General features: G+C 39.4%; 1 protein-coding gene across 4 annotated transcripts; it reads right to left on the minus strand.

Annotated features, from left to right (window-relative positions):
• CIITA (class II major histocompatibility complex transactivator) lies at positions 1-27531 on the minus strand. 4 transcript variants are annotated; one of them, XM_061376113.1, is made up of 20 exons: positions 27324-27531; positions 21381-21514; positions 21024-21167; positions 18527-18649; positions 18019-18078; positions 16866-16949; positions 16220-16279; positions 14177-14326; positions 12852-12992; positions 10515-10580; positions 8355-10062; positions 8098-8268; positions 7147-7218; positions 5698-5778; positions 4249-4341; positions 3819-3902; positions 2966-3049; positions 2405-2488; positions 1669-1765; positions 1-145 (listed from the first exon to the last, which is right to left on the minus strand). In XM_061376113.1, exons 3-19 carry the CDS (start codon positions 21148-21150, stop codon positions 1693-1695), a joined length of 3261 nt encoding a protein of 1086 aa, XP_061232097.1. In that variant the 5' UTR covers positions 21151-21167; positions 21381-21514; positions 27324-27531; the 3' UTR covers positions 1-145; positions 1669-1692. The 4 variants fall into 4 exon arrangements, with proteins under 4 accessions (XP_061232097.1, XP_061232098.1, XP_061232099.1 ...); XM_061376114.1 differs by lacking the exon at positions 21381-21514 and having other exon boundaries at positions 21024-21163; XM_061376115.1 differs by lacking the exon at positions 21381-21514 and having other exon boundaries at positions 16866-16946.

The raw sequence follows: 27531 nt of genomic DNA on the forward strand, positions 1-27531 counted from the left end.
CCATCATTTACCCACTTCAAGCATCACTCAGAAGCTTGAATGTGACCTTTTTCATCTTGCCACCATCATGAAAATCAGCCACCAATTCATAAAGCAGCAAGAAGATGGGAACATACAGAGGACACCTTCCCCTCTGCTTTGTTACCTGTGAAATGATTAAAACAGAGTATAAGGAGTATGCCCATCAGCTTATACATGATGAACATCACCAAAACCATATATTTGATATGCTCTGAAAACAGACAACAGCGACTGGTAGATACTGGATGTTTCAAGTCTGGGAGAGAGCATCCAGACTTCCTGCTGTTACTTGTCCTCAGTGCTAATGAAGAAGAGTGTTTCCTCACATACTCAGATACTAAAGTGTATCATGTTCAAACATGGAAGAATAGCAGTGGAGAGAGATGCAAGGGGTTGTTCATGCAGAACTGTGTTAAACACATCTTTTGCTTGGTGTGAAAGTTCATCAGTATCTGAGAACCACCGACTTTCACAGGACAGAGCTCTCTACCACTGACTGCCATTGCTCTGTGTCCAGAGGAGAACCAAGGTCACTTGAGAGCTGACCCACATGTTCAGACATTCAGTGAGTGCTCTCCTCGAATGACTGACACAGGAGGTTAGAGAAAGCTTTGCTTTTGTAAGGTTTTCTGACAGTGTTCGTGTACCTAGTGTGTTCTGTGTGTAGCTGTAGTTATTCAACAAGACAGACTTAGCTATACTGTAGGCTATTAAGGATCACTACAATTTTTCACTCCTGCTGTATCAGGCTAGTCTGTGAAGCTGGTGTGGCACCTGGGTCTTCCACACCCTGTAGCCTAATCAGTGCCATATATACAGCCCAGTCTACATCTGGTGATGAGTGCAGTGAGAGCAGAGTCATGCAAAAGCTTGGCTCACTGCATAGTTTAGGGAGCCACTGCCAACTGCAGCAATGCCAGGACCATGCAACCCACAGCTGAAGCAGCTGATGATCACTCTGCAATGTGTTTTTTGCCATCTGAAAGAAAGCTGGAGGGCATCTTATGTCTGGCTTGATTCTGGCTCAATTCTGGCTCCTCATTCTTCACTGCAACTATTTCACTGATGCATTGTGCATAGTTTTAAAAGCAAGAGGAAGCACATAGCAGAAAAATAGCAGAAACCCACACAAACCAGGCTGAGAACAAGACATGCAGGAACTAGTAGTTTGCTCCGAGTACAGTATAGGCCCAGCTTCATAGTGAGATAAGCAGCTATTGGGGATTTTGTACTAAACAAAAGTGAAAGAATTTACTAAAATCCAACACAAAACAATCTCTAAGAAGCACAGAACTCACCTATTAAACATGACAAGTACACAGGAATACATAATTTTCAGCAACAGAAAAGAGAAAGTAAGCAGGCCAGCTGCCAGATACTCAACAAGCCTGACCTAGGAATTTTAGAAGTCCATTCTTGGTGATGGAGACCTTGCAATCTGCTAGTGCTTGTGCCAGCAAAATGGGAGTGTGCAAGGTGAGTGGGGACAAATGGACCTGATGTGATGTTGATCTGTACCACTCTAGGGCAGCATCTCTTTACTCAGCCATGTATACATCGATGCTGTTACTGTGCCTGCTGCCAGTGAGACCACAATCAACAGCTGCCACAGAATCAAATCTTTTTGTCTCAGTGAGCCAGGGTTACCTTTATCATCTGATCCTCTGGAATCTACACACTGATCCTAGAGTCCAGCTGCCGAAGGTGTTCAAGAACTCCATAGGGAATAGTGGGATTCCATATCCTGTAAGGGCAAATTCAGAAAGGAAAGAGATTTTAAGAAGAATAATTTGCTTCAGGTTTTTTTGGCGGTTTTGGTATATTCGTGTTTGGGGGTTTTTTTATATATTTTGTTAAGTTGCCTGTTTCTTTTGAATATCATTCTATGAAAGTATTAAAGGTATGGAACAAATGAAAATGCATTTTCATTTAGAAGAAAGCAGTTCAACCCTCCAAAACCTGGCTCACTCTAGTTACAGGACACACTACAGTCCTGTCTCCATAACTGTTCTTCTGTTTACTATCAAACTCCCTTCCTCTGAATGTGTACTGGCAGCTTCAGTCTATTTAACCTCTAATGATGGCTGCTCATTCAAATACAAGTCCTGCAGAGTAGGTCACATGCTCTGGGAGGGTAGAAGATAACAAAAAGAGGCTCAGTGTAAACTATGGTTAAAGCAGAACAAGCTTGCTTGCCTGGGATGATGGGAATTAATGCAGCTGAAGCCGCAGAAGTTTTTAACATGTCCTTAACTGCTTTCATATCTTGATGTCTTTTCTTGTGCCTCTTATAAAACTGACAAATGCAGAACACAGCTTTAGCATGAATTCTAACCAAATATACAGAATGAAGACAGAGCAAACAGCGTATCAAGAAACTTACACCAATTTCTTTATATGGGGACATTTTCGCAGGCTGTCAGTCAGCTGCTGGGCTCCAGCACCAGTTATTTTGTTATACTGAACTCTGAGGAAAAACCCAACTTTGTTAACGCAGATCACAACATGTAGTGGTGTAATCAAGCACTTCATTCAAAATAAAAAATACCATATGGTCTTATCTGCAGATGAGGGGAAAAGGGAAAAGAAAAATACCAAAAGAAATCCTTGAATCAAAAAACCTCTAACAACATACTCAGAAGGTCAAACAGGAACTTTATTCAGTTAGTTCATCTGAGGGATTCCTTATTCTGTGTACCCAAGGTCCTTCTCCAACTCCCCATGATCCTATTCTCCCATCTTAAGCCAGATTTTTTCCATTTTTTTATCTTTAATCCTTTCTAACCACTACCTGGACTCTGCATAAGTACATTTTTCCCTGTGAAATTTCCTAAAGTTTTCTTCCTCAATTTCTGATTCCTTTACCCTGAGCACAGAAAATTTGAATGTTCATGATCCAAGCAAGTAAACTTCCCTGGGCCATCTCAAAAGATTTCATACTCACTCTAGTACTCTCAAAGATGCCATTGCAGGAAGAACTTTGGCAAGATTTTCTGCTCCAAAATCACAAATGCTGTTGTTGTATAAACTGCAGAAAAGCAAAGTGGTACAGTCACAACTGAATAATGGATAATGTAAACAGATTATATATTAGATCAAGGAATTTCAGATATGATTGGTACATTTTAGCTTCCAATTTATCCTTATCTAATTGCAGTTAGTTTAAAACAGCTTTCTGTATCAAGTAAGGCAAATGGTGACATCCTTCTTCAGCTAGCACAGCTACAGCAAAACCAAGTCTAGATTCCTAATGAATAATGGGACATTTCTGTCTATATTAGATCAAATTTAAAATCTTCAAGAAAATGAAGCTCAAATATCTGGGGTACAGCATTCAGGAAAATTACATGTGAGCATATTATTCCAGAATTGCACACCACAGTTTCTTGCATTCCTTACTGAGATGCTTCACTCAGGCCTATGCCAGATATTTTAATGAAGTGGGATGAACCATGAGTCTCATATCAGCAAACACACACCACCTTATTGCTGACTTAGGGCTTAGTAAGCTCCACAAAAGCTTGCAGCAGATCATGGCCTTGGGTGCACATTTGTACATAAGTGGGTATTACTGATTTGATTTAAAAATCAGAACAGTCCTCATTATATTCCTGAGATATCCTTTCATATGTCTATGCTTGATCATACATCCCTCTCCTTTCTAAAGGCTCTATGCAAGAATGAAGTCAAAAGCTTGGCTGCTGCACAGTGTACATAATTGCTTTACGTTCAGCAGTTTCTGACAGAGATAGTGAGATGTATTGTATAAAACAACCGAACACAACACAACTACTTACCTTAGTGTCTTTAATGAAGACAGGGAAGGAAGAGCTGTAGCTAGCTTCTCAGCACCCACATCAGTTATGTTATTCTGTGATAAGCTACAGTAGGTAAGTGAGAACACTTTATTAGTTGAACACATTTTATTCTGATTTATTACAATGTGGAGACAATTATTTTTTTATGCCTTTTTATGTATAATTTGGACAGTCTGTTTAGACCAAATGCAGGGGAAACAATAAATTACAGCCCTTGAAGGGAAATGAGGAATTGCCATAGGATTAACCTATTTGTTAATGAAAGTAGATTAAGTATCTCCATAGACTCATTGGTCTTCCACCCCCATGGGTTAGTTGTGCCCATAATTGTTAACACACAGTCCCTTAAGGCTCTAGGTTTAATCTATTTCTTTTCAAAATTTCCCAGAACTGTTAACCTTGCACTTACTTTAATGTTTCTAGTGATGTCAGGGTTGGAAAGACTTCAGATAGACTCTTTGCTCCTTCATCTCCTATGCCATTTTCACTCAGAGCATCAAGGCTGGGTGATGACAATGAAAGAATTAGCTTCCCTTTTAATCTAAATTTTTGTGGTTTGTTCACCTCAGAGACCACTCTATCTATCTTGAGAAGCTCCTTCTCTGCAGTAGCCTCAATCAGCAAGAAGCATCACACAGATTACTGCTTCCCTAAGAAACAGCTTTCTGCTTCCCAAATTTACAGCCTAAGATTTATTTTTTTTTAGTAGTTGAATGGCTTGACCCATTTCCTTTGATACACAAGATTATTTAAATTGTTACGAAATAGCTGTGTTCCAGCTATGCTGAAATAAGATTTCCTGTGCACACAAAAATATAGAACTGAAAATCCAGCAGATGCTGTAAATCTCTGCCTAACCAGCTCCTTCTCCATATAGGGAGTATTAGAAGTGAAGTTCTTCCTCATTCAGGTATCAAGATGGAAAGACTTTTACAGTCACAATTTTAGATACTGGATCCTCTCTAGTATGACAGGTAATGCTGAGATACATCGGACTTACTCGTTTTCGAGCTTTATTGTTTTCCCAGAATATCATGGAAACGCTACATACAGTACAGACAAATGGTCCATGAGCTGAGCCAGTAAGGTCAAAGGCCCTCTCAAAACCCAGTAATCTTCCCATGAGAAGACAGCAGAACGCTGACTATAGTTGCTACTATTGTTTCTAGCCTAAAGCAGCTTAAAATTCAGAGACAGCTGGTTTGTCATGGATACAAGACAATGAAGAGTAAATGGAATTCTTAAAATTCTATTTGTAATACTGCTCCTGGTAAAGGAAGGGACAAAGGATGTGTGAAGATACATGGGTAGAACCAAAGCAGATAATGGCTATACCTTTCATATAAATCAAATCCACACAGCTCAATCTCTTGCAAGTTCCACCAGACATTCAGGATGTTTGTTGACACTGGAAGGGGCACAGCACTGGCACAAATACTGAAATTAACCCCTAAATTTAACACTGCTTCCAGTTCCAGAGGGAGCCTGTTCTCTCCTGTGGCAGACACAACTGTGAGTCCCTCAGAAACCTCACCAGGAGGGAGCCTGACATACAATGGAGGCACACAATGGAGCTTGAATGAAGAAGTAATATGCAGGCAGTGCGGTGGCAGGAGGGGAGAGCACCCAGTGGGTCTCTGTAAAAGACCTTTCCCACAAGATTTTAACCACTGGGAAACACACAGAAAAGTGACTGAAAGGGTAAGGGAGGATGAAGAGTGCTAGCTTTTAGCCTGCTGCTGTATTCTCTGAATGTTTTTATGTTAGTTTCTTCAAAGCAAGTAGTCTTCTTGGCTCCCCCATCATCAGGGGTTGCTGAGGAGCGACATTAGCAAATGTCATCTTTAGCATTACTCACTCTAAATACTGAAGTGATGGAAATGCTGCAAGAATTTCCACAAGTTTTAAGAATCCCTGAAGGCCACATACTGGACCCAGCCTGCAAGAAAAGAAATATAGACACGCAGCAGCTTTTTCACATGCCCAGAAACAGCAGAAGTTACGAATTTTTCAGTTCTTCCCCTACAGCCCCAAATGCAAGACAGTTTACATTCCTCTGAAACAGCCATGCCCTACCATCTGCAGCAAAGATTTCTGCTTCAAAGCCTCCAGATGAGAACCCCACAAGGCTAAGATCAGACACAACAGAGCTGCTTGCACAGAAGCAGCAGAACATGCATTTGCCACTTTTTTTTTTTTACTCTTTGCGAGACTCATCTCACCTGGTTTAGATTCCTGTATTTTTGATCTTTTATTATTTTTCCAGGTATTCTTTTCCATTTTCTTTTTCTTTTTTTTTTAAGTATTATAATCTTAATAACCTAGATGAAACGAATCTCTCTCTATCCCCCTTCCCCCCCAACTGTTGGCAATTCAGACTAACTTAAGATCAACATCTTACTGCAGCTTAAAGCAGAAATGGAATATTCCAGCTCCAAGCACTTGTCTCTCAGACATTAACCTCTTATTTGGAGTTTCCTTGGTTTCAGAACAACTTCAGCCTAGTTAAAGGATCGGAATTTTAACAAAAAATTTTTTTAAAATAAATAGAAGGTAGGAGAGGAAACAGGAAGGGAAAGCAGCATGAAATCAGAAGTGAGGTCAAGCATACCCTCTAGACTGGGTCGGATGTGAAGAGCAGGAAACAGATGAAGACCTAATGAGAGTACGCCATTGCACTGGTGCCATTTCTGCCCAAACTAATTCACACACTATGGTAGGGAATTTTAAGCAGTAGAACAGCCTTGGAAGCTGCTTACAGTTTGTAAGGAAGAAGAAATGTTACTACACCTCATGTTTAAAGTCAGTGTTTCCAAGTCAATCTTCCTTCTTCCAGGAAAATGGTGATAAATATTTTATTTGGGAGGCATTCTCTGACCTTATTCTCTCATGGCCTAAGCTCTAATAGGGCAGAAATTACATCAGAAGACTCAGATAAAAATGTTGAGCAGTTCTGGGGAAATAAAAGATATTGCCCATGTAGCTGGATCACAATTAAGATACCTTATACCCTATGGCACAAGATCTACACCTGGTGATAAGAAGCTATCTTGTAGTGAAAATCAAACAAAATAGATCAAAACATGTTAATCTGTATCATGGCAGGAGCCAGAAATTATGTTTTGTGAGTTTGGGCCATAACTTAATATATCTAGTTGAGAAAAGCAAAATAGCAATAAATGGGGTTTACTTAATACTTTACCATAAACTGATTGTGTATCAGTTCAATGACTGTAGCCAATATCCACAATTCTTCTGAGTCTTAAATGCAATCATCTATCAGTCAACAGAGAGGTGTATTACTTACGCAAATTCTAGTTTCCTGAGGTTTTTGATGGCAGGAATTTCATAGCTGCTGCAACCAGATGCATCTTGCACACTAAAAATATCACAGTAGAACCACAGCATGATAAATATTTTAGCAACCAGAACAGCACTTTACATATAAATCCATAGTAAACTTTTACAAGAAATAAACCACTGTTGCATTAACTGAGGAACCAGAAATTTCAGAATACCTCCTGCTCCAACCTTTCTTCATTCAATTCATTCGAATTTTCAGATTGAAATGAATTTCAAATGACCACACCTTTTGTAGTGCAGTGATTTGCTCTTTTTCCAACAGAATTTAAAAACACGTTCTTCTAAATCAAGTGTCTTCTGTCAAACATAAAACTTGCATATAGTTTAATCAAAATATTCTGCCCATGTTAAAATGGAAGTCCCCATTTCTATTTAAAAAACAACCAAAATCCTTTCTTTACGCATGCTATTAATTGCAACCAATCCCCATGCAACATCATGAACAGGGATGAAACACAGGCTTTCACATAACACAAGCTTTTACTTCCTGAGCTAAAGGGCCAACTCAGGTCATTTGTGACTGGTGCAAAACAAGCCTTCATTTATGGCCCTGATGCTACAGGGGACAAAAATCAGTTAGCCCAAGTTGTGTAAGTGAAAGCAATTGGAAGATAGCAGCATACTCAGAGATTAAAAAGTAATCTGAAGAAAAAAATGACAGCCAGCCTTTTTTCTTGGCAGTTTTGATAAACGTTCCGCATGGTGCTGTCATTGCTTCTCCCTGCCCTAACAACTACCACATATCGGGGTAGGAGAACACCCTGAGATGATACAAGATCTTGTACTGACTTAGTCACTTCTCCTTTGGACAAGTGGAGGACTCTGCTTTTCCAGCACTGTCAGTAAACCCCATTTTCTTAAATCACTAGTATATTATGATCATAAATGAGCCTACCAATTGATCATCTTCTGTATATCCACAAGGTCTGAAAGGTCACTGATGTCCTTCATTGTCTTTGCCTTAAAGGGATCAAGAACAAATTTCTCTGTCGATGCTCTCAGCAGTTCACAGTCTTTTGCCTGCTCTAAAGACTTCCAGAGCCTGACTGTGTCACTGAGGGAGGCCCTGTGAAGTGAAATCAACAGATACGATTGCTGTTGTTGCATGAACAGTCCTATGAATGACACTACTATCTACAGAGAATGATCTACCTGAACGATACCACATTCTTCAGGCCAGACAAGTCTTTCAGCCCTTGCATGTCAATGCTGCTGTTTCGCAAATCCAAGGAAAACTCTTTTCTTGACCTTTTTAAAATAGAGTGCAGTACATGGACATCAGGTGGTGTTAGAACTACACCCAGAAAAGACAAGTCTGGCTTGAGCCTTAAGGCCACATGCTGCAAAAGGTAACTGCTTTGTGTTTCATAAATACATTGTAAGAGTTTGAGTAACCTCTCTGGACACAGATCATTTATCTGCAGCCTTCTAATACATTTCAACAATGTTTTCTGCTTCTTGATTGACTGTTTTACAATCTTATTTGAAAGGGAGCAGAAGCAGGGGTCATCCTGGAGGAACAACAATCCAGACAAAAATTGAGGCACTAAATCTAACCAGTTATAAGGTTTTTTCTTCTTGGATGGAAAAGACAGGTACTTTGTTAGACTTTTATCCTTGATCTCTTCTGCTAACGTAAGGTGAAGTGCACCCAAGAAATTCTGAATGACAAAATCAGCAAATGTGCTTCCAAATGCCTCTTCTTCATGATCTGAATGTTTGGGGAATGCAAATGGCAGGAAAAATCTATATTTCAGAGCAAACTCTTTAACTTCCTTAGAAGGAAGAAGATCACTTTTTATGGCACTTCGGTGTTTTTCTCCAAGATACCAGGCTATACGGGCCAGCGTAACAAGACTGTCTTGATTTTGCATGGCTGCAACATCTGCTTGTATAGGTATTATCTTCTGCTGAAGAAATTTCAGGAAGACTGTAGTAAGAGTTGAAGGAAGACACTTGTCTCCCATTTCAAGTACTGTCTCACAGAGAAAACAAACAAATCTACACATAACAGGGCTGTAACAATGACTGAACAAGTACTCACACTCCTTGATTAATTTCAGTGCATTATCACTGTAGGGTAATCCTTCAAAGTATTTGCTTATGTACAATTCTCTCTGCTGAGGGGAAAATCCTGTTATTTCAATAGTCTTATCCACTTTGGATACACACTGGTATACCTTGTCTTTTGGTCTTGCTGTTAGTAATAAAGTACAACCACTGAGTATCTTTTTTTGAATGAGCCCTGAAAGCAGCTCCTTTATAGTGCACAAGTCTCCTTCAGGCTGGCTGACTGAGCAACGAAGAAAATTCTCATGCTCATGCAACCCTTCAAAACCATCAAAAATCAGAAGGACTTTAGCAGGATTTTGCAAGATATACTCAAAGATCTCTTTGCTTCCCTCTTGAGGTTTCACAAAAAAATCAAGCAGCAGATCCTTCAGGCTATATAGCTTCTCAGGCAAGCTTATTTGTTTGCAGTCAAACCAAAACACAAATTCAAATTGAGAAAATTCTCCATTGGACCAGTCCTGGCAGACCTTCTGTACAAGAATGCTTTTGCCCATTCCTGCTTTTCCCAGCACCACAATCACTTTAGTCTCTAAATCTTTACTTCCTGGGATTTGAAATATTTGGCTTCTTTTAAGGGCGGCTTTTCCCTTCTCTTGCAGACTGCGTGTTCCCAGCTCCTTTTCCATTGCTTTTACACTATTCTTTCCAGTCTTGGTTTCAGTTTGGCTTTGAACAAGTGTCCCATCAATAAACAGGTGATCAAGAGCTATTTCACGCTCCATGGCCACAGATCTGCAGACATCTTGGAAATAATGCTTAAGTGATGTACAGAAAGCTTCCACTCGCTCTAAAGAAATAGAAAGTACACATAAACTCCAGAAACCTGTTCACAAATTACAACGTTAGTGGTTTAAGTACATAATTGTAATATGGTCAAAATACACCAGTTCTCATAAAGAGCATATGTTTGGATTTATCCCGTGCAACTGCAGGTACTTAGATTTGGAGTACAGGCCCAATAGACACCTTTAGACCATGAAATGAAAAATTTTGGAGGTATCCACACACATGATATAACCAGCTAAGTACACTGACCTTCTAGGTAGGTACTACAGCTAGATATCTAAAGGTAGACAAATCTAACATCTTAAAAATAGGAACGGTGCTAAAAAACTTGGAACAGCTTCACAAACTGTTGAATGACAATTCCTACAAGTAGCTTTTCTTTATGCAATGAAACACAGGAAAATATAGCCCAAAAAACTCCAGAAGTTTTAAGTACAAGAGATCTAAACTCACTTGATCTTTTGAGAGGTTCTTCAGAAGGAATTATGGGCACTTGGACTTCTTTGAGCATTTCTAAACCTGAAAAGGACAAAACAATATACTTGAGGAAGACATCTAGATAGTCACTGATTCAGCATTACTAATTTTAACGTTCGACTAATGCAAATTTTCAAGTTTGTTGCAACATATATAGTACGGCTCATCCAGAAAAAGAGAGGTTTTGTTTATTTTACAAAGGAAAGGAAAAATATCCTCAGCCATACAATTCAGCTGACATGAACTGTCACAGGCAGCATGACACCACACAAGATGACAGCTGTTCCAATGTTGTAAGAAGCAGATGACGTATCATAACAAGGTGATGTCCACTGTTCTTTTCAGATGTCAGGGGTTTGCATAAATTCATCTTCACACACTGGACTCCTTTATATCATCGAAAGCAACAACTTCCTTTTACTATTCCACACCTTGTAACCAAGCATTAAGGATGAAAGTCACAGAGAAATTACTATTGGTTGCAGAATTTACCCATTGCTCTTCCTGATGAAGTACCGTCACTGTCCAATTTTCCTTATTTTTGCCTGCTTGTTTTCAGACTACTGCAGTCTTTTGCACTTGGTCAGATGAACCATGTCTTCTGAACACATAACTGGGAATTTTTCAGGGAAAGCATATTTTCTACAGGCTTGTGATGACAGTATCAGTTCTGACAAAACTTTTGGTAGGAAAAGCTTTGCAGGCACAGGACAGAACTTAAACTGAGAGAGGCTGTAACAAACCCAACTTCATCAATAGTCTTGTGGAAACCACACTTAGCAGAGATGGGGGGCAAAAACCCAAACCACAACAGGCTCACCTACCTAGATTTGGACAAATGATTTATTACCATAATATCTGGTTCATCTTGATTTATTAGCATAATATCTGGTTCATCTTGATAAGAAAGTTATTTAAAAAAACCAACAAAGTTTCAGAGATCTGAAAACGAATTCTACCCCACATGCCAACAATAGATGGAAAAGTTAGAGTTCAGGGTTGCTTCTGGCAGGGAAGCAGTCCCAGACTTCTAACAAGCAAGTCCTTTTTCCAGTGAAAGAATACATTTGATAGAGTTCACCTCCTTGGAGAAGAAAAATCTGCTGAAGATATTAAATAACAAGGGGACATGCCTGTTTTCAGGCAAGTGTGTTGTTTTGGTTTATTACTTATTAAATAAACACAACAGAATGTAAAACCAAGAAAAACTGTAATTAGACATTTAGATGGGAAGCAGAATTGGTCAAATCAATCAGATGTTAACAATTTTCTAAAAAGGAAGGGAAACTGATATGACAGCTGAAGCGGTAATTTTTCTGCTGCATTTGGAATTCTGAGGTTTGTGACATACTCATATAGCGTTGTGCTGCTGTAAATCAGTTGGAATTATTAATATTGTGTGTTCACATAAACTGTATATATAACGCACAAGTACTTCCCCAAACCCATGGCATGTTAATCCTCACTTTAAAATTATGCCATTTTGGGCCCTGTTGCCACCAGAGGGCAACAGAACGCTGTATCAAGCAGCCATAATTACCAGAAACTAAACACCCACTAAAATCAAACTCCCTGTTGTAACAATTCTCTGAGGGCTGGAAAAAAAAGTGTCTGAGGAAAGCTTGCTACCACAGGCGGGACTGTTACATCCTGACCAAGGCTCCAATTTCTTTATAAGCCTTTCTGTATATTACGCTTCTGTATTGCTTAGCTAAGTCATCATTTTGGCTTTGAAGGTTCCATTTTAACTGACTGCAGTATGGCTTCCAGCACCAAGCATTAAAGATGCTCAGGCCATGCCAGTACCAGCACAACTTCCACTTCTCATGATGCACACTGGTCTTTTGTATTGTTTTAACTGGACAAGAAGACTTCATCTTGTAGCATACAGCTAACATACAGCTGAATCTTTAGTTCTACAACCCTTTATCTGCTCTGTATTTTGAACTAGACTAAGCAGCCAGTGAACAACACAAAGAAATACCATTAATTTTTATTTTCCTCAATAAGGTCAATATGAGTAAAGCCCAAAGGGGAAAATTGGCTTTGGACAGAAGCAATCTGCTCTCTCTCCCAATCCAGAGTACTGTATACATACAAATTTGCTCTCTACGTACTACATAAACTAAGTAGAAAACTTGGGGATATCAATGTTTCAGTGGGAGAAGTCAGTGATGGCAAGAAAAAAAGTGATAGTTTTCAGCCTACCATAACTATCAGTATCTGAAATGAAGGAACTTCGTACTTTGTTGACAGTATTGACTTTCCAGTACTTTCTCCCTATTTATGCGAGTAAAAGCATATTGCTCTCACCTGGATATATTAGAACATCAGATGTGCCATTTACAAGAACAAAGCCAAGTATCTGCTGAGGAGGATCTGCAAAGCCTGCATTTTGTTGGCTCTCTTTCATGCCAACAGATAGACACTCTGGAATCAGAGGTGCTGAAGGTCCTGAAATGAGTGCAGAGCAATTACTCTTCTGTTTTTAAAGGCTCCTGGTTTCTAAAGGTTTTCAAGTTAAAGAAAAATATCCTTTCTGGCAGCTTCTGGGCAAATATTCCCAGTGGAGAGTTAATGAACCAGAATTCATAGGCTCACATGAATTCCACAGAATCCATTACTCAAAAAATCTTAACAGGTACGATGAATGTGAAACACAAGGGATTATCCAGCTTTCAGTAACTACTATTTTTTGATAGTCTAAAGAGAAATCCTGTTAATATAATGAACGGTGCCTAAGGCAAAATCTGTAAATGTATAGACCAGAGACCCAGAGGAGAGGAAATGTATAGATATTGTGTATCTGAATTAATTTAACCATCCTTTGCACTACATCTTTCCCACATAACTGCACATCATGCTGCTTGTACAAGCAGCTAGCAAGGATCCTCCTGAACCTGCACTGGGAATTTTTTTTTTGATGATACAGTGCTTGCAATTTAATCAGCCATAGTTCTGAGCTTCTCTAAGTGTGACAAAATTTCTTTTGCTCCTTTGTGCTGTTTCAGCTATCATTACATACTTCAAGACTTCTTGTTGTATCCCCTATCCACTACTTTTTGGTTCCTTTACAGCATAGATTTAACAGTAAAAGGTGTTGAATTCTGTCTCTGTCATTAGCAATTGCCAGTGTACCGTGAGCACCCGCTGCTACTCAACGTTATCAAGGCAAGGCAGCTACACAGCCCATAAATTGGATTAGTATTCAGGTTTTACAAACTAAATTCCAACCTAGATTTTTCTCTACTACTACAAATACAATTGTCCTCTGGATAGCCCCTGGATGAAAGGAACTAACCCCAAGTTTAGGAATGAAAATTTTGTGATTTCCTATTCTTAAGGCAAACAAGTAGTTATTTAGATTAGCATAGAGCAAATAACTGTGTTCTCTTATTTATTAACCTGCACTTCACCAGTTAAATGAAGGCTCACTCTTTCATTATGGGCTTTTAATTTCCCTTGAATATTTTTCATTCTTTTAGTGAGTGCCATACTTTCAGTGCTTGATTGAATCAGCTACCATACTTATTTCCCCCACCATTGTTCATGGTCAATAACCAGATTTGTAAGAGAGTTTTCCCCCTGTATAAATCAACCCATGTACAGGTGCACACCTGTATCTCTACTGTACATACCAGAAATTAAGAAACTCCTTTCCAATGCATCAGCAGCAGGAAGAGAAAAGGACATGTGCTGGTTAGTTAGTGAGGTGGAGCTAGCTGGATGGGTGTTCAGAGGCATAGTAAGGAAACTGCCGCTCCCTGCCGACAATGCAGGGACTTCCACTTGAGAAATAAAAAAATAAAAATAAAGGCAAACCAAAAGAAGAAAGTTATTTCATTGCTAGAAGTTAAGGTGGCCAAAGAAGAGGTCTCAACAGATATTGTAAACCGCTTGATTCTGATCAGCTGTGCTTTGATTTTCCAAAAGTAAAAGAAATTCACAATAGCTTTCTGCAATATACTCCCCATCTAAGTATTGCTGCATTGATATAGTCAGAGGAGATCAGGTACTGTCACACGTAGCTGCAAACAGCTGGGCAAATCTAAAGTTGAATTCCATTTGATTCGTTTGAAAGAATCTCATCCTTGGCTTACCACTCTGAACTTCAGTACACATTCGCCTCTTTACTGCACATGTTCTTACACTTCGGAAGACCTGATGCATTTCACTTTGCAGGATCATTCTGTGACACTCATTTTATGACAGGTTAAATTAATGCCTGATTTTGTTATGTAGCTCATCTTTCTGTCAATTAGCCCAGTACGTATACTACCTTACATATATATTCCTCCCCTCAGCACCCTCAATGGGTCAGTAAGGTATGGAGACTTATAATATTCTGAGCACTTTTCACCTATCGAGAAAAGGATAGGTGCAGATTTACAAAGAACCTGATAGCTCTGTGAAGATACTGTAGACTGTAATGCAAGTCCTGTAGGGTGAGACATTTTTACTGGTTTGGTTTTCTTTCTAAATCAGGAATTGATGTATCATTTTCTTAATGAAAACTCTTATTGTTAGCGTGGCATAAACAGAGGCTCAGTCTCCCTCCTTCCTCCTGAAATCCATACAAACATTGGAAAACCAGCTTGTTTCACAGTTCCAGTGCATGTGTGTGTTCTCGATGAATTTCATCCAGTCTATGCCAGTTCCTTGAGCATTACTGAGCAATTGCCAGGCTGAATTTTGCTGAGAAGCAGTTCCATAAGCCAAGCATTCTTTGCATGGCTCTCTATGTTACACATACTGGTTTTGGCTGCCCACCCTGACATGCACACAGCCAATCAGGTTTCATACAGTCAGAGCTCCTCTCAGGAAGTGTGCTAACATACAATAATGCATACATTTCTTCAAAACACAGTATGATATATTCACCCAAAGATGGTTGCTCTCACATGGATTTTGCAAGAGTATTTTGATGGTTTATCTATGCCTGAGACACCCATTTAGTCTCCAGAATAAGAATAAGAATTCTAGCACCAGTTTACACCTAGGAAACAAGTTGCAGCCTGTCTGCTGGCCACCCTGTAGGTGGTCAAACAGCATGCAGCACCTTGACATTTCCCTTTCTCTCATGCTTACTTTGGTTTAAAGAACTGTATAGCATGGGCTGGACAAAGAAGCTGTCTCTTCACAGTTACTATTTTCACTAGGATGTTTGATTAGATTTTTGGGAGGTTACATGCTTAGAACAAAGAGGATCAAATACAGGAAATAACAAACCGTGGCCTGGGTCACATTCCCCATCATAAATAAAAGGTATACGTGATAAAAATGACAAAATTTGACCCTGATCCAATCCTCCACTGTTTTGCTTTCCTCTCTCAGATTTTAGACATATTTACAGAAGTTCAACTAGGCCTCATCTGATGCTAAGGAAGTAATTTTTCTATCACACATCAGGAACATGTGCTTCTGAAGCATAAGGATACAGTGGTTCCCAGGCTATCATGTAGTTGGTCCTAAGATGCTGTTTAATAGTTACTTTTAAGAGGGCATAGATTTGTTGCATCATAAATTAGTGAATGTGCATAAGAATGTGATTCTACAGTGATTTCTACTCTGCTGGAAAATGCATGATGATGCTATATCATCTAATACCAACAGAGGATGAGACTTTGCAACATAAGACAATATATGTTCAATAATCTTTTCCTATTCAGCCAGCAACTTACCTATTTTCCTGTATTTGCATTCTGAAGCATCAGAGCAACTCTCTGCTGAGCCTAAGAATGCTGAAAGAGAAGTGATAAATGACAAAAATTGAAGCAGTTTGGGAACTTTTAAGTTTCCACCATGGAAATTTATTTTAACCTTTTAAAGCAGAATGAGATGTTATCCATTTCAATTCAGCTATTTCAGAATTGTTTGGGGCCATTATATAAAATATGAATGTGAGAAGCCTCATATTATTTCACTCTGTGAAGTTTCAATTAGGTTACAAATTTTTGTGCCAGTACTCATTGATTTTTGCTGCTGCTTTTGATATTGAAGAGGGAATTGTTCAGCTAATGCTTGCTAAGCAATAGAGTCACTGAAAACAAAGTTAACACTGTCACACAGATGAAGGGAAGAAATACAACGTACTTAATGTCACGTTACAGGACAACAAATTCTGCAAATTGTAAAGAATGTGCTTGTGGAAGTTGTTTTTACTTCCAGCCCATAGAGGGTAAGCAAAATCAAAGGAAGCATGTCTGGTTGTATCAGTGAAGAGCTACATGAGAGATGCACTGAGGCTGGGTTAAAACCAAAGTGTCGAAATGCAAATTTAGGATTCAAATTCTGCAGCCTTTCAAACTCTTACTGTTTTTCACTTACTTCTTTTGTGACAGCTTTGCATCTTTACGTCAGGAAGCATCTCAGTGTTTTCAGCTGCTATTTCATCCAAAATAAGGTTCCCTGCTAAAAATATGTTAAAATGTCAACCTGTGCTCTCCTAGAAAAATTGTAGGAAGAGAAAAAGTAACAGAAACATACCAACAGGTGGCAAAGATAAAACATGCTCCAAAGAAATCCAATAAAACACATATTCAGATCAAGAGGATTTAGAAAGCCCACGGAGTTTTGAATGCAAGTTCTGTTACCCTGTGTTGGTTTTTGAACTGTGAGGTATTAATCTACTGCCATTAATTCAGTGGCTAATAAAACTTAAACACTTCTCAATGCTTTAATGATGAGCAAAGGATAAAACATCACAGATGTATCACAGCATAATCTCAGTACTAGCAAAGTTATTTACTCATTTTTGGTATGAAAGGGATTAGATCCTTTGAGAGATTGTATTTTGTGTTGTTAGAACTGAGAAGTTATCTGTACCATTCTTCTACTGGCAAGTCATTCAGCACTAATACTGTATCTTGTTTCCTCTAAAACCAATAAAAATTTTGCCATTAAGTGCAAAAAGCCTTGATTTTTAAACGTACCAGGGAGCAGTAAAAAGTCAAGCAATTATCTCTGGTCAAACACTGAATGAAGGAATCATTTACCACATGTATACTACAGCATTGCTACATTGATCAGGGAGAGAATTAAAATTTAACATGCTTCCTCAGGCAGCTTTGTGCATCCTGGACAGAAGTTAGTGTGCATGAACAGCGTTTAAATGCATGGTAAGTTCTCTGGGTGGTTCAGCTTTAATGAACTTCTGCATACCACCTGTGCTGTGCTTAGAATAAGTCAGACTCTAACTCAGGGCATATACTGTACTAGCTGTACATACACTATAGCCATAGTGATGTGATCGGCAACTGCTCAGAGATAAAACTGCCATCTTTGAGAAAGGCCTGCAACAATACAGAAAATCCTCAAAGTTTGCCATGAAAATCCTGGGATACAGTTTCCACGGGGAAAGAAGAGTATACCAGATATATAAAATCCTTACTAAGGTTCAAATCATGGGGATGAAGTACAGTGCAGATGTTAGCCAGAACACTGTCATGGAGAAAATTAATCTTTGCCACAGAAATCTTACCAAAAGTGTGTTCCACCTGCATCTCCTGATGATCTTGGAGCACATATTCTGCTAATCCAGCTAGCAAGAAAGGGACAAAAAAAAACCCAAACAACCAAAACAGACAAAAAAAGAAAAAACATAGTAAGGGCACAGTAATTTCACAGTAAAACTCCTGTAAACTTAGCCTCTTTAACAGAATTCTGCAGAGGTAAATTAAGTTTTTCTTGCAAATTGTTGTTCAGGAAATCAAGAAAACGAAAAAGAAGAAGCTGAGAAAGGAAGTATTGAGCAGAAGGAGCCATTAATAGAGAGATTCCCCCCCCCCCCCCCCAACAACCACAAGCTACTGTTAATCTGTTTCCCCACAAAGTGCAGGTTTATGTACCCTGGCTAGATCTGCCATGCATGAGGGACAGAACACTATGTATATGCCACTGCTTTAGACTGAAAATACAATTCATAAGAAATAGCTATAGCAAGTGACTGGAAAATAAGGATGTGAAAAAAAGAAAAATTGCTTTCATACCTATTCTAGCATAATCTTCTTTGGTGGAACAGAGATCTAATTCATCCCCATTTTCACTGTTTTCCATTGTATACAGGAAATCTATATTGAACTGATCATAGTCACTGGCATCAACTTCAGAATCTAGAAGTAAAAAGGAGAACACATGGGTTCAATGAATACCATAACGAAGGAGTGAAAAACAGATCTCAGGACATGTAGAAGAGGCAGATCTGTTACTTCAGCAAAAGGCTTTGGCTCTTCTTTTTATGTTGGTTAAGCAGGAACAGAACTGAACTCTCAGTAATATATCAACAGAAATCAACACTTTTGTTCAACTGAGACTTCATCTTTCCTAGTAAATAAAACAGTTCTAGGATCCATCCTATGCCATTAAGGCCCATGCATGTGGCCCAGACTCATCAATACTATTAAACCTTCTTATTCAGGATATTGTGGTACCATCCAAGACTCCCTGTTTGGAAAAATGCTGGGTCCATGCTAACCCCTGAGCTACTGCTACAAATGGCCTGTAAAGCTGCTAGTTGAACAGGGCCAAAATATACCAGAGACCATACTAACATCTTCACAGCAGGGATACCCAGCTTCCAATAACCGGTGCCACGTCCTGACAACATTTACTTTCTCTACATCATCTCAGACATTGCTAAGGCTCAGAAGTATTCAAAACAATGAAAAATCTCTGATATAACAAAAGCCATTCCTTGATCCCCAACTCATCCTACTTTCACTGAGCAAGTAAGACAATGGGAGTGAAGAAACACTCCTGCAGGTTTTATTAACAGTCAGAAATTGAGAGAACAAAGCTCAACCTGGGAAATAATTAATCACAAAGATGATTCCAGGTTCTGGTGGTCAGTTCTCCACTGATTTGCCCATGTACCTGCTGACACTGGTCTCTCATTAAAGCAAGGATGCGAGGTTGTATCCTCCAGTTTGGTAATCTCTTACACCTATCAAGCAGACCTATAGGTCTTTATATCTGGCATGAGTTTGTTGTTCTCTTTTCATTACCAATCTCAACCCACAGACCAGCTCAGTAATTTGAAATAAACTCATCTATTGCTCCACCACACAGCAGCACACATTCACTTTCATACTCTTATGCTGGCAAACTCAGGGGAAGCAAAATATTCCACAGCCTCCACACAAATTCAGGAGCAGAATGTTTGAGATCCAGTGCAACCTCCTAATCTGGTTAGCTGTAGGAACTTACATGAAGAAACTATCATCTTATCAACACTTGGGGTGTTGGTCGATGAGAAAATGAACATGAGCTGGCACCGTGCACTTGCAGCCCAGAAAGCCAACCGTATCCTGGGCTGCATCAAAAGGAGCATGACCAGCAGGTCGAAGGAGGTGATCCTGCCCCTCTACTCTGCTCTCATGAGACCTCACTTGGAGTATTGTGTGCAGTTCTGGTGTCCTCAACATAAAAAGGACATGGAACTGTTGGAACAAGTTCAGAGGAGGGCCACGAGGATGATCAGGGCACTGGAGCACCTGCCATATGAAGACAGGCTGAGAAAGTTGGGGCTGTTCAGCCTGGAGAAGGCTGCGAGGAGATCTCATAGCAGCCTTCCAGTATCTGAAGGGGGGCTATAGGGATGCTGGGGAGGGACTCTTCATCAGGGACTGTAGTAATAGGACAAGGGATAATGGGTTAAAACTTAAACAGGGGAAGTTTAGATTGGATAGAAGGAAGAAATTCTTTCCTGTTAGGGTGGTGAGGCACTGGAATGGGTTGCCCAGGGAGGTTGTGAATGCTCCATCCCTGGCAGTGTTCAAGGCCAGGTTGGATGAAGCCTTGAGTGGCATGGTTTAGAGCGAGGTGTCCCTGCCCATGGCAGGGGGTTGGAACTTGATGATCCTGAGGTCCTTTCCAACCTTAACTATTCTATGATTTTATTCTATGATCTTTATGTCCTGGCCCTTCTGCTTTCTTCTCTAGCACAGAATCATGAAATCATTGGCCTGTGCCCCCAGAAGCTGTAAAATGGAAACTGGTAATGAAAGCTGATGCCTTACGATCTCAGAAGGAAATAAAATGCTAGTTTGCTTACAGACTGGCTTCATCACAAACTCACCTAAAAGTCTCTGTTTTGCAAAGCTTTTACCCTGAAGTTACACAAGTGTGGACAATTACATTTGATCAGCTTACAATAGGAACACTTGCAAATAAACTACTTACAGGAATGATATCCAAACCAAATACATTAATCCCACACCTTGATGAGTGACATGTATAGTATGTATTCTTAGACTCACTGAGCAGGAAGATGTAAACATGGAGTTTCAAAACTATGATAGTTTCTGGAAGCAGTCACTATTTTACATACAGATATAAACAAAGTTATATCATAAGACCATGTGTTGCTGTGTTTAGTTCAGCCACCATGATAAACTGCCATTAGATGGCTATGTAATTGAGAGGAGATGGTAATAACTTATAGCATGATGCCTAAACTAATCAAGCATTTTTTAGTGTTTTACTAACCTGCAGAGAAGTCACCTTCTTCATTTCCCGATAACTTAGGATCAAGTTGAGTATACAAATGCAATGGATCGATATCACTGTGCAGCAAATCAAGATAGCCATTTTCAGACAGAAATGTTGAATCCATTATTTGTCTCTTGCTATCTGAAATCAAATAGAAAAACAGCTAGCAATAACAAAACCACTTTTTTTTTTTTTGTCATCGAAAAGTACAAGTTCTGCACTGTGCCCTTCTGTTGACAAAATATTGAGACCTTAAGGCTGTGGAACTGGTATTGCTTTACCAAGTCTTACTTGGGTTACAACTCTGTGTAACTTAAATTTGCAGATCCAGATCCAGCTTGCAATGAGACTTACCTATCTTTTAGTCCAGTCAGGGGGTCCAGTACTGCAGCCTGACCACCTGGACCAAAAGTGCCAAGTACTGAATAAGTCACAAGTCCTGTATCTTTATCAGGATATAAATGATGCAAGCACAAATCCAGCAGGTACTGGGGAAAACGAGAAGACTGCAGTGAAAAGGATGGAAGCTGAATCCCATTCGTTACCATCAGGACAATTTCTTTTAAGGGAAGCAGCTTCTGTCTGGGACACTACACTCAGTTCCTAAGCCCTGGAGGTGGCACTAGGAGACATCCCCTCAGCACAAGAAGGTACAGTGAAAGGTAGAACACTTGTTTTGTATAATTCTTTTCCAGACCGCAGTTGATGCGTACAAAATAGCATGGTCACTTTGGGAATTAGTTTCTTGTAACAGGCCACTCACTGAGAATTTGGAATCTATCACAATTACTTGTTAATCAGTTTTCTTTCCCCCTCAGAACTCATACCTACCTGTGAGTTGGGCATTGCTACAGCCCTTCAAGCAGAGTGCCATACATTACCCAGACAAATCTGACTGATCTAAGGTGCTCCCTGCTCCAGTCACCTGTTTATATGAGAACTGCTTTTAACTGCTGCAGCTACATTTCTCAGTAAAGGTTATCTCTTCCTCCACCTCATTTTAAATCCCTTATATGTCTTTCCAATTACTAGAATAAGCTTCCAGGCACTACAATAAGTTCAAACATTCCTTCTGGATATTCCACAGCCAGTGAAATAACACTACTTGTTGGTCATTCATCATCTTTATCAAACTATTTCAAAACCAAATATTGGCTCCTCAATGTTTACAGGTCGCTAATATGAATGCCACTCGTGCTGGTGATCCAAGAAATTTAGTTCATAATAATATTAAAATGCCAGCATGAAATGGACAACCAGCAAAATTTCCAGGCCATACCCTGTTAAAAAAAAAGGTGCTGACACACCACAACCATGAAAAGTTTCAGCTTGACATCAAGCACCATAATCTGCAATGAACAATAAATATAATACAGCTCAAATATTCTGCCTCTAGCAGAATGCCATCAATAACTCTGGTTGCACACGCCTAATTTCTCAAGGTGTGTAAATATGGAGCAATCTCTTGTACCATGAAGCCTACCTGCAACATGATGAAAGAGAAATACAGCTAACACTGCAGCTCTCATTAAAGAGGGGCAGAGCAGACCTAGTCACGCACTACTACATGTTGCTTTGTTGTACACTAATCTTCATCCCTCTTACTACTCTAAGGGGCTGTTCTGATGAACAGCTTAAAAGTCAACCTCTCCACATTCTGCTGCAGAAGATGTCAGAATCTAGAGCCTTAACTTAGAAGAGGATGGACACAATGAAGTTCCACAAGTAGGAATAACCTACACTCAGGTACTTCTCCTTTCTTATGTTCAGTGGCCTCATTATGCTACCAAGATTACAAAAATATTATTGCCTGCTGTGCTATAAATGGAAAGCAGAAGTTGCCAAATCTGCATAAGAGCCAAAAATGAGGTTGTAAACATACCAGATTAAATTTTCAGTTTGTTGCAGCATTTTGCTTTGCCCTTTCCCTTGCTAAATGAACATAAAATCCTTTCAGAATGTCAGGTTGCCAGAGTTCGTGAATAATGCTGTTGAAGCACTACCTCAGGGTCAGTATAATTTTGGGGTTAGAGACAGAGAAGTAATTGGGCAGAAGCTGTAAAGAGAATGCAAGACAGACAAATGCATCATTCCAGTGGCAGTCAACTGCTTGATTACAGCAGATAAAGGCTAAATCCTATGGAAAGAGACCGAGTAGGCAAACTTAATCCTCATGTAAATACTAAGCTGTAATTAAGTCATAGTCATAATGTTGTCCCCAAAATCAGGGTTATTTGTCTGGTGCACAGAGAGCTGATTAGTACCTAAAGTTGAGATATTTGTTTATTCTGTGTCTAAGCAGAGGTGGGTGTTAGGTGGTAACTTCACAAAGCCAACGCACCCTCAGTCTGCCAGTTACCTATTTCCGTACATTTCAGTGAGAATCAGGGCTTCCTATATACATAGATAGCATTATATACCTATAATATGTATCTTGGCTTCCACATTCTCTGCGTTTAAAGATGCAGTACATATTTATTTCACTATGCACATCCAGTGAGTAAAGATTTCTGTGGGCAAGGGTCGCTTATCTCAGGGCGTGGGATTTTTATTGTTATAATGAACCAAGTTCCTTTAGGAACACAGTTATCTTTTGTTTTGCCAGGACTTTCAAAATTACTCCTGCCTTCCTAGTCTGTCTGAAGTTAGCTGTTACTCTTCTTCTGATCCATCTGGTTCATTTATCATCCTCCCTTTCCTCAAGGTCTGTCAGCTTGTAAGAAAACATTGTTTTTCCTCACTACCTGCAATTCTACAGACAAGATTTTCCAGCCTCCATGCACATAGTCCTTTAAAAAAAATAATAAAAAATCGTAACTTCTTCGTTGACAGAAAAGTAAGAGCTTTTGTTAATTTAAACCTTTCCTTTAATAGCATTTCTTTTAATAGCATTTCATTAAATAGCATTAATAGCATTTCCCTGTGGATAAATACATAAGTAATGCAAAATGTTTTCAGCTTGCCAGTGCCGAGTCTAGCTGGGGAGCTTATAATTGGTATGTAGGAAGTGTTATAGCTGAGGAACACAGGAGTAAGGGAAACATAGCCTTCCACCTTAAGAAGAATGAAGATTGCCATTCTTTCAGGAATGACAAACTGGAGTACTCATCTCTCTTGTTTCACCAGTCTGAATGGCCCTCAGCTTATCCTCTTTTTTTTTTTTTTTTAATTACTTTGGTTTGACACAGATATATACATAGCTGTCTTGTTATTGACTGCACTGGATTTGGGATGCTGCAATTTCTTTCTGTAGTTGAACGGACAAATAGCGGGTGTGCTGTGTGCTTTGCTGCATTAAAATCATGGTGCAACCATGGAAAGCACTGCATCCAAGGTTGAAGTCAAAAAGTTTTTGAAAGGTGAAAAGCTTCTGCGCTGAGAGAGTCAGAGGTAAGGAGACTGACACCTCATGGACAGTGAGTGTTTTGCTGCATGTAGTAACTGAAGCACACAAAATGAAACCAGGCATAATTGATCTTGTTTACAACAGCAACTCCTGTCCCAAGGCTTCCCTTTTTTTCTCACAGCATTTTCCAACAGCCTCCTGGCTGGGACCAAAGATAAGTATGCTCTGTGTTACCCAGCACTTTCTCTATTGTTTCATGCATTCTTTTAACTTAGTTAACTGATTATACATTCCCTCTGGGGTCCTTTACAGTGCTGCCAAAACGGGTGTTTGTCACATTTTCACTTCATGAGAAGACTAAAATATTTCTGTAGTAATTTCTGCATAAAGCCTGTGAAGGCGAGAGCCAGCCCACATCTGGAGGAAGACAGACCCTGCACAGACCTGCAAGACAAAGTCCTGAAGTCCCCAGGGGTGTCTCTGCCCTCCTTTGTGTCAGGCCTCCACGCACAAAGTGCAGCTGCTGAGTGGGGGAAGGCAGGGTGTACTTACAAATGTATTTCCACGAATATATTTTCCTTTATTGTTTGGATACTGGTTAAGACAGACTTTTTGCTTTAAATCTTTACATAAAACCTCCTTTCTCCTGCATTTGGTAGCCTGTGCTCTTAAACCTCTGCAATGATTTAGTGCATACATGCTAGAGCAAGGTTTCCACTCATGATGCATTTGGCTTACTGCTGTATTCTGCATATACAGCACAACAATATGATTCACTTCCAAGGTTCTCCATGGTTTGTTTTGAGTGCTCTTTTAGAGTCCAAATTATATCATACGAATTAAAAATGCTGGAAAATTAGTGGAAGAAATAGTGAACATCACCATACCAGGACAAAGAATCTGGTTAAAGAAGGAAGAGGTATTCACTTAAACCATATAGAAGTCTTAAGAGCTAGATAGGGCAGTTTAGATTTCTAAAGATAAGGAAGGTGGTTGCAGTTTCTCATTTTGCCCCAATAACTTGATTTAAACATGTGTTATATTTTAAAGGATCAACATGTTAAAGATTCCTGGCAATGGGGTCTGCTACTTACTAACTGTTCTCTAAGAGAACGAAGAAAGTTTATATAGACAATAGCATAACATTTACTCCAAAAATAAGGTGGGTGCTTCTGAGATTTGTTAGGGGTTTTCCTTCCCAAAGCTCTGTTGACATCTGAACTGACAGGTAATAAAATAGTCTCCCACATGAGTAGAGGTTAAGAAAATGAAAATATCTGAAGCCAGTTCAGGAACAGAGGAAATCCCCTCCTCCTCCCCAGAATTTAATTTTTGTATCAGTTTAGGAAGCTGAGGATAATTCATAGAAAAGAGTAGTAGTGCCACACAAATCACATGTTTTTCAAGCAGAGGATGGCATAACATTACAGCTCCAAGGCTTGCATTAAAGAAAAATATGAGAGTGGGACTGCAGTGAAGACAAGAGGTCAAAAAATTAAACACAAAGATTGCTGAAGAAATGTTACTTTCTTGCACCACTCCAGAGTAATGAGCCAATGAACACATGAACCAAGCTGACAAGAAGTGGGTGTTACCAAACTCTAAATAAGGAGTCCAGTGAAGCACTGGCACTTGGAGCTAAAAGTTCAATGACATCAGCTACCAGCTACAATTTTGAAGCCTTTTTAAAATTTTGTTAACAACTTTAGAAAGTCTTCTGTCTTCTTTTGTGCCACCCAAGGGTTATGTCATTGTGCACAACACACACGCCAGAAGGTAGGGATGTGCTTTCTGGCTTTTGCTGCATGCAATGTTTTGAGGCAATGCACTCTGGGAGGTGGGCAAGCCAGCAATGAGGAGGGATGAAGTGCCCTCCATGCTACAGTCACCTGTTTCCCTTTCCTCTCCCCAAATCCACCACTAACAATTCCTTTGTTCCACAGATATCAAACAGATTTTGCTGTCAGAGACAGCCTCATTATTCATAAACTGCAAGTAGTGGTGCTCAGGTTATGAAGAACTTAGTTATAATGAACTTAGAAGGTTTTAGTTTCTATTTCAGATCTTTGAAAAGCTTATACATCTGAAAAGCATTTAACTTTTCCTGTTGTATTACCTGATTTAACAAAAGGTACTACTTTTACCGACAGTCTTTACTGTGCCAATGTAGTGTTACATTCCATGAGCTTTATAGTCTAAAAAGAAAGAACAGAGATGATGCTGAAAACAAAGCTGCCCTGTATCCTGCCACATTCTCCTTTGTCTTCCTTAGAGAGGAGTTTAAAGAAGTTAGAAGTATAAATATCAGGTAAAAGGAACTTCTGCCTTCCAATGGACTTAGCTGTATAGAGACCAACACAATAGATAAAAGAAATGTTATTAGTCTTCCACTGGAGGCAGCTGAATTCAGGCAGACTAATAACGTACTGTCCTGCAGGTGTCCAGAGTTGTGATTTGAGAGCAGAATTTGCCTTTTCATATCCAGTATCACCTCATGTGTCACAGCTGTGCCCAGCTCTCCCATCCCAACAGTAAGATGAAATACAACAGCACAGCAAACACCTTGCCTACATTTGTACTCCAAGACTTTTTTCATGATAGAATCTCAGCCCTCCTAAATGGGAAAGTAAAACTCTGTGGAAAAAAAATGGAAATAAATGAGTTTCTTTCTATGATTTTTAGTTTCACTTTCTATAGGAGCAACTTGTCTAAAAAAAACAAGTACATTCTTTAAAAAAAGACTGAAATTACAGCAGCCTTTTGACCAAGTAACAGGGCTAGCCACAAAGAGAATAACTCAAAATTCTCCAAAATTTCATCTGCATCCAGACTTCATCTTTCTAATATTTCAAGCAACACAATGCCAGATACTGACACACTGTAGTTAACTATATCTACAGAAGGTAAGATAGGAAGAATTTACCCCATTCAAGAGTTGAGGAAAAACTGACCTCAGAAAACAGGATAGTTCCTCTTCTTTTACTCTGGATTCACTACCAAAATACGAGGAGAGCTGCTATCACTGCCCAGGGCTTATAGAAAGTGACACCAGAAAGGAGGAAATGAGCCAGACTAGTCACTGCAGAAAAAAGAAATACACAGGGGGAATTCCAAACAGGAACATTAAGAGGAACCTCCTTTCTAGCAACCTTTGTATAA

This window comes from Neopsephotus bourkii, unplaced genomic scaffold (assembly GCF_033783945.1).
Source record: "Neopsephotus bourkii isolate Nb327-2 ecotype Australia unplaced genomic scaffold, CSIRO-AGI_Nbou_v1 NB_1706, whole genome shotgun sequence".
Taxonomy (NCBI): Eukaryota; Metazoa; Chordata; class Aves; order Psittaciformes; family Psittacidae; genus Neopsephotus; species Neopsephotus bourkii.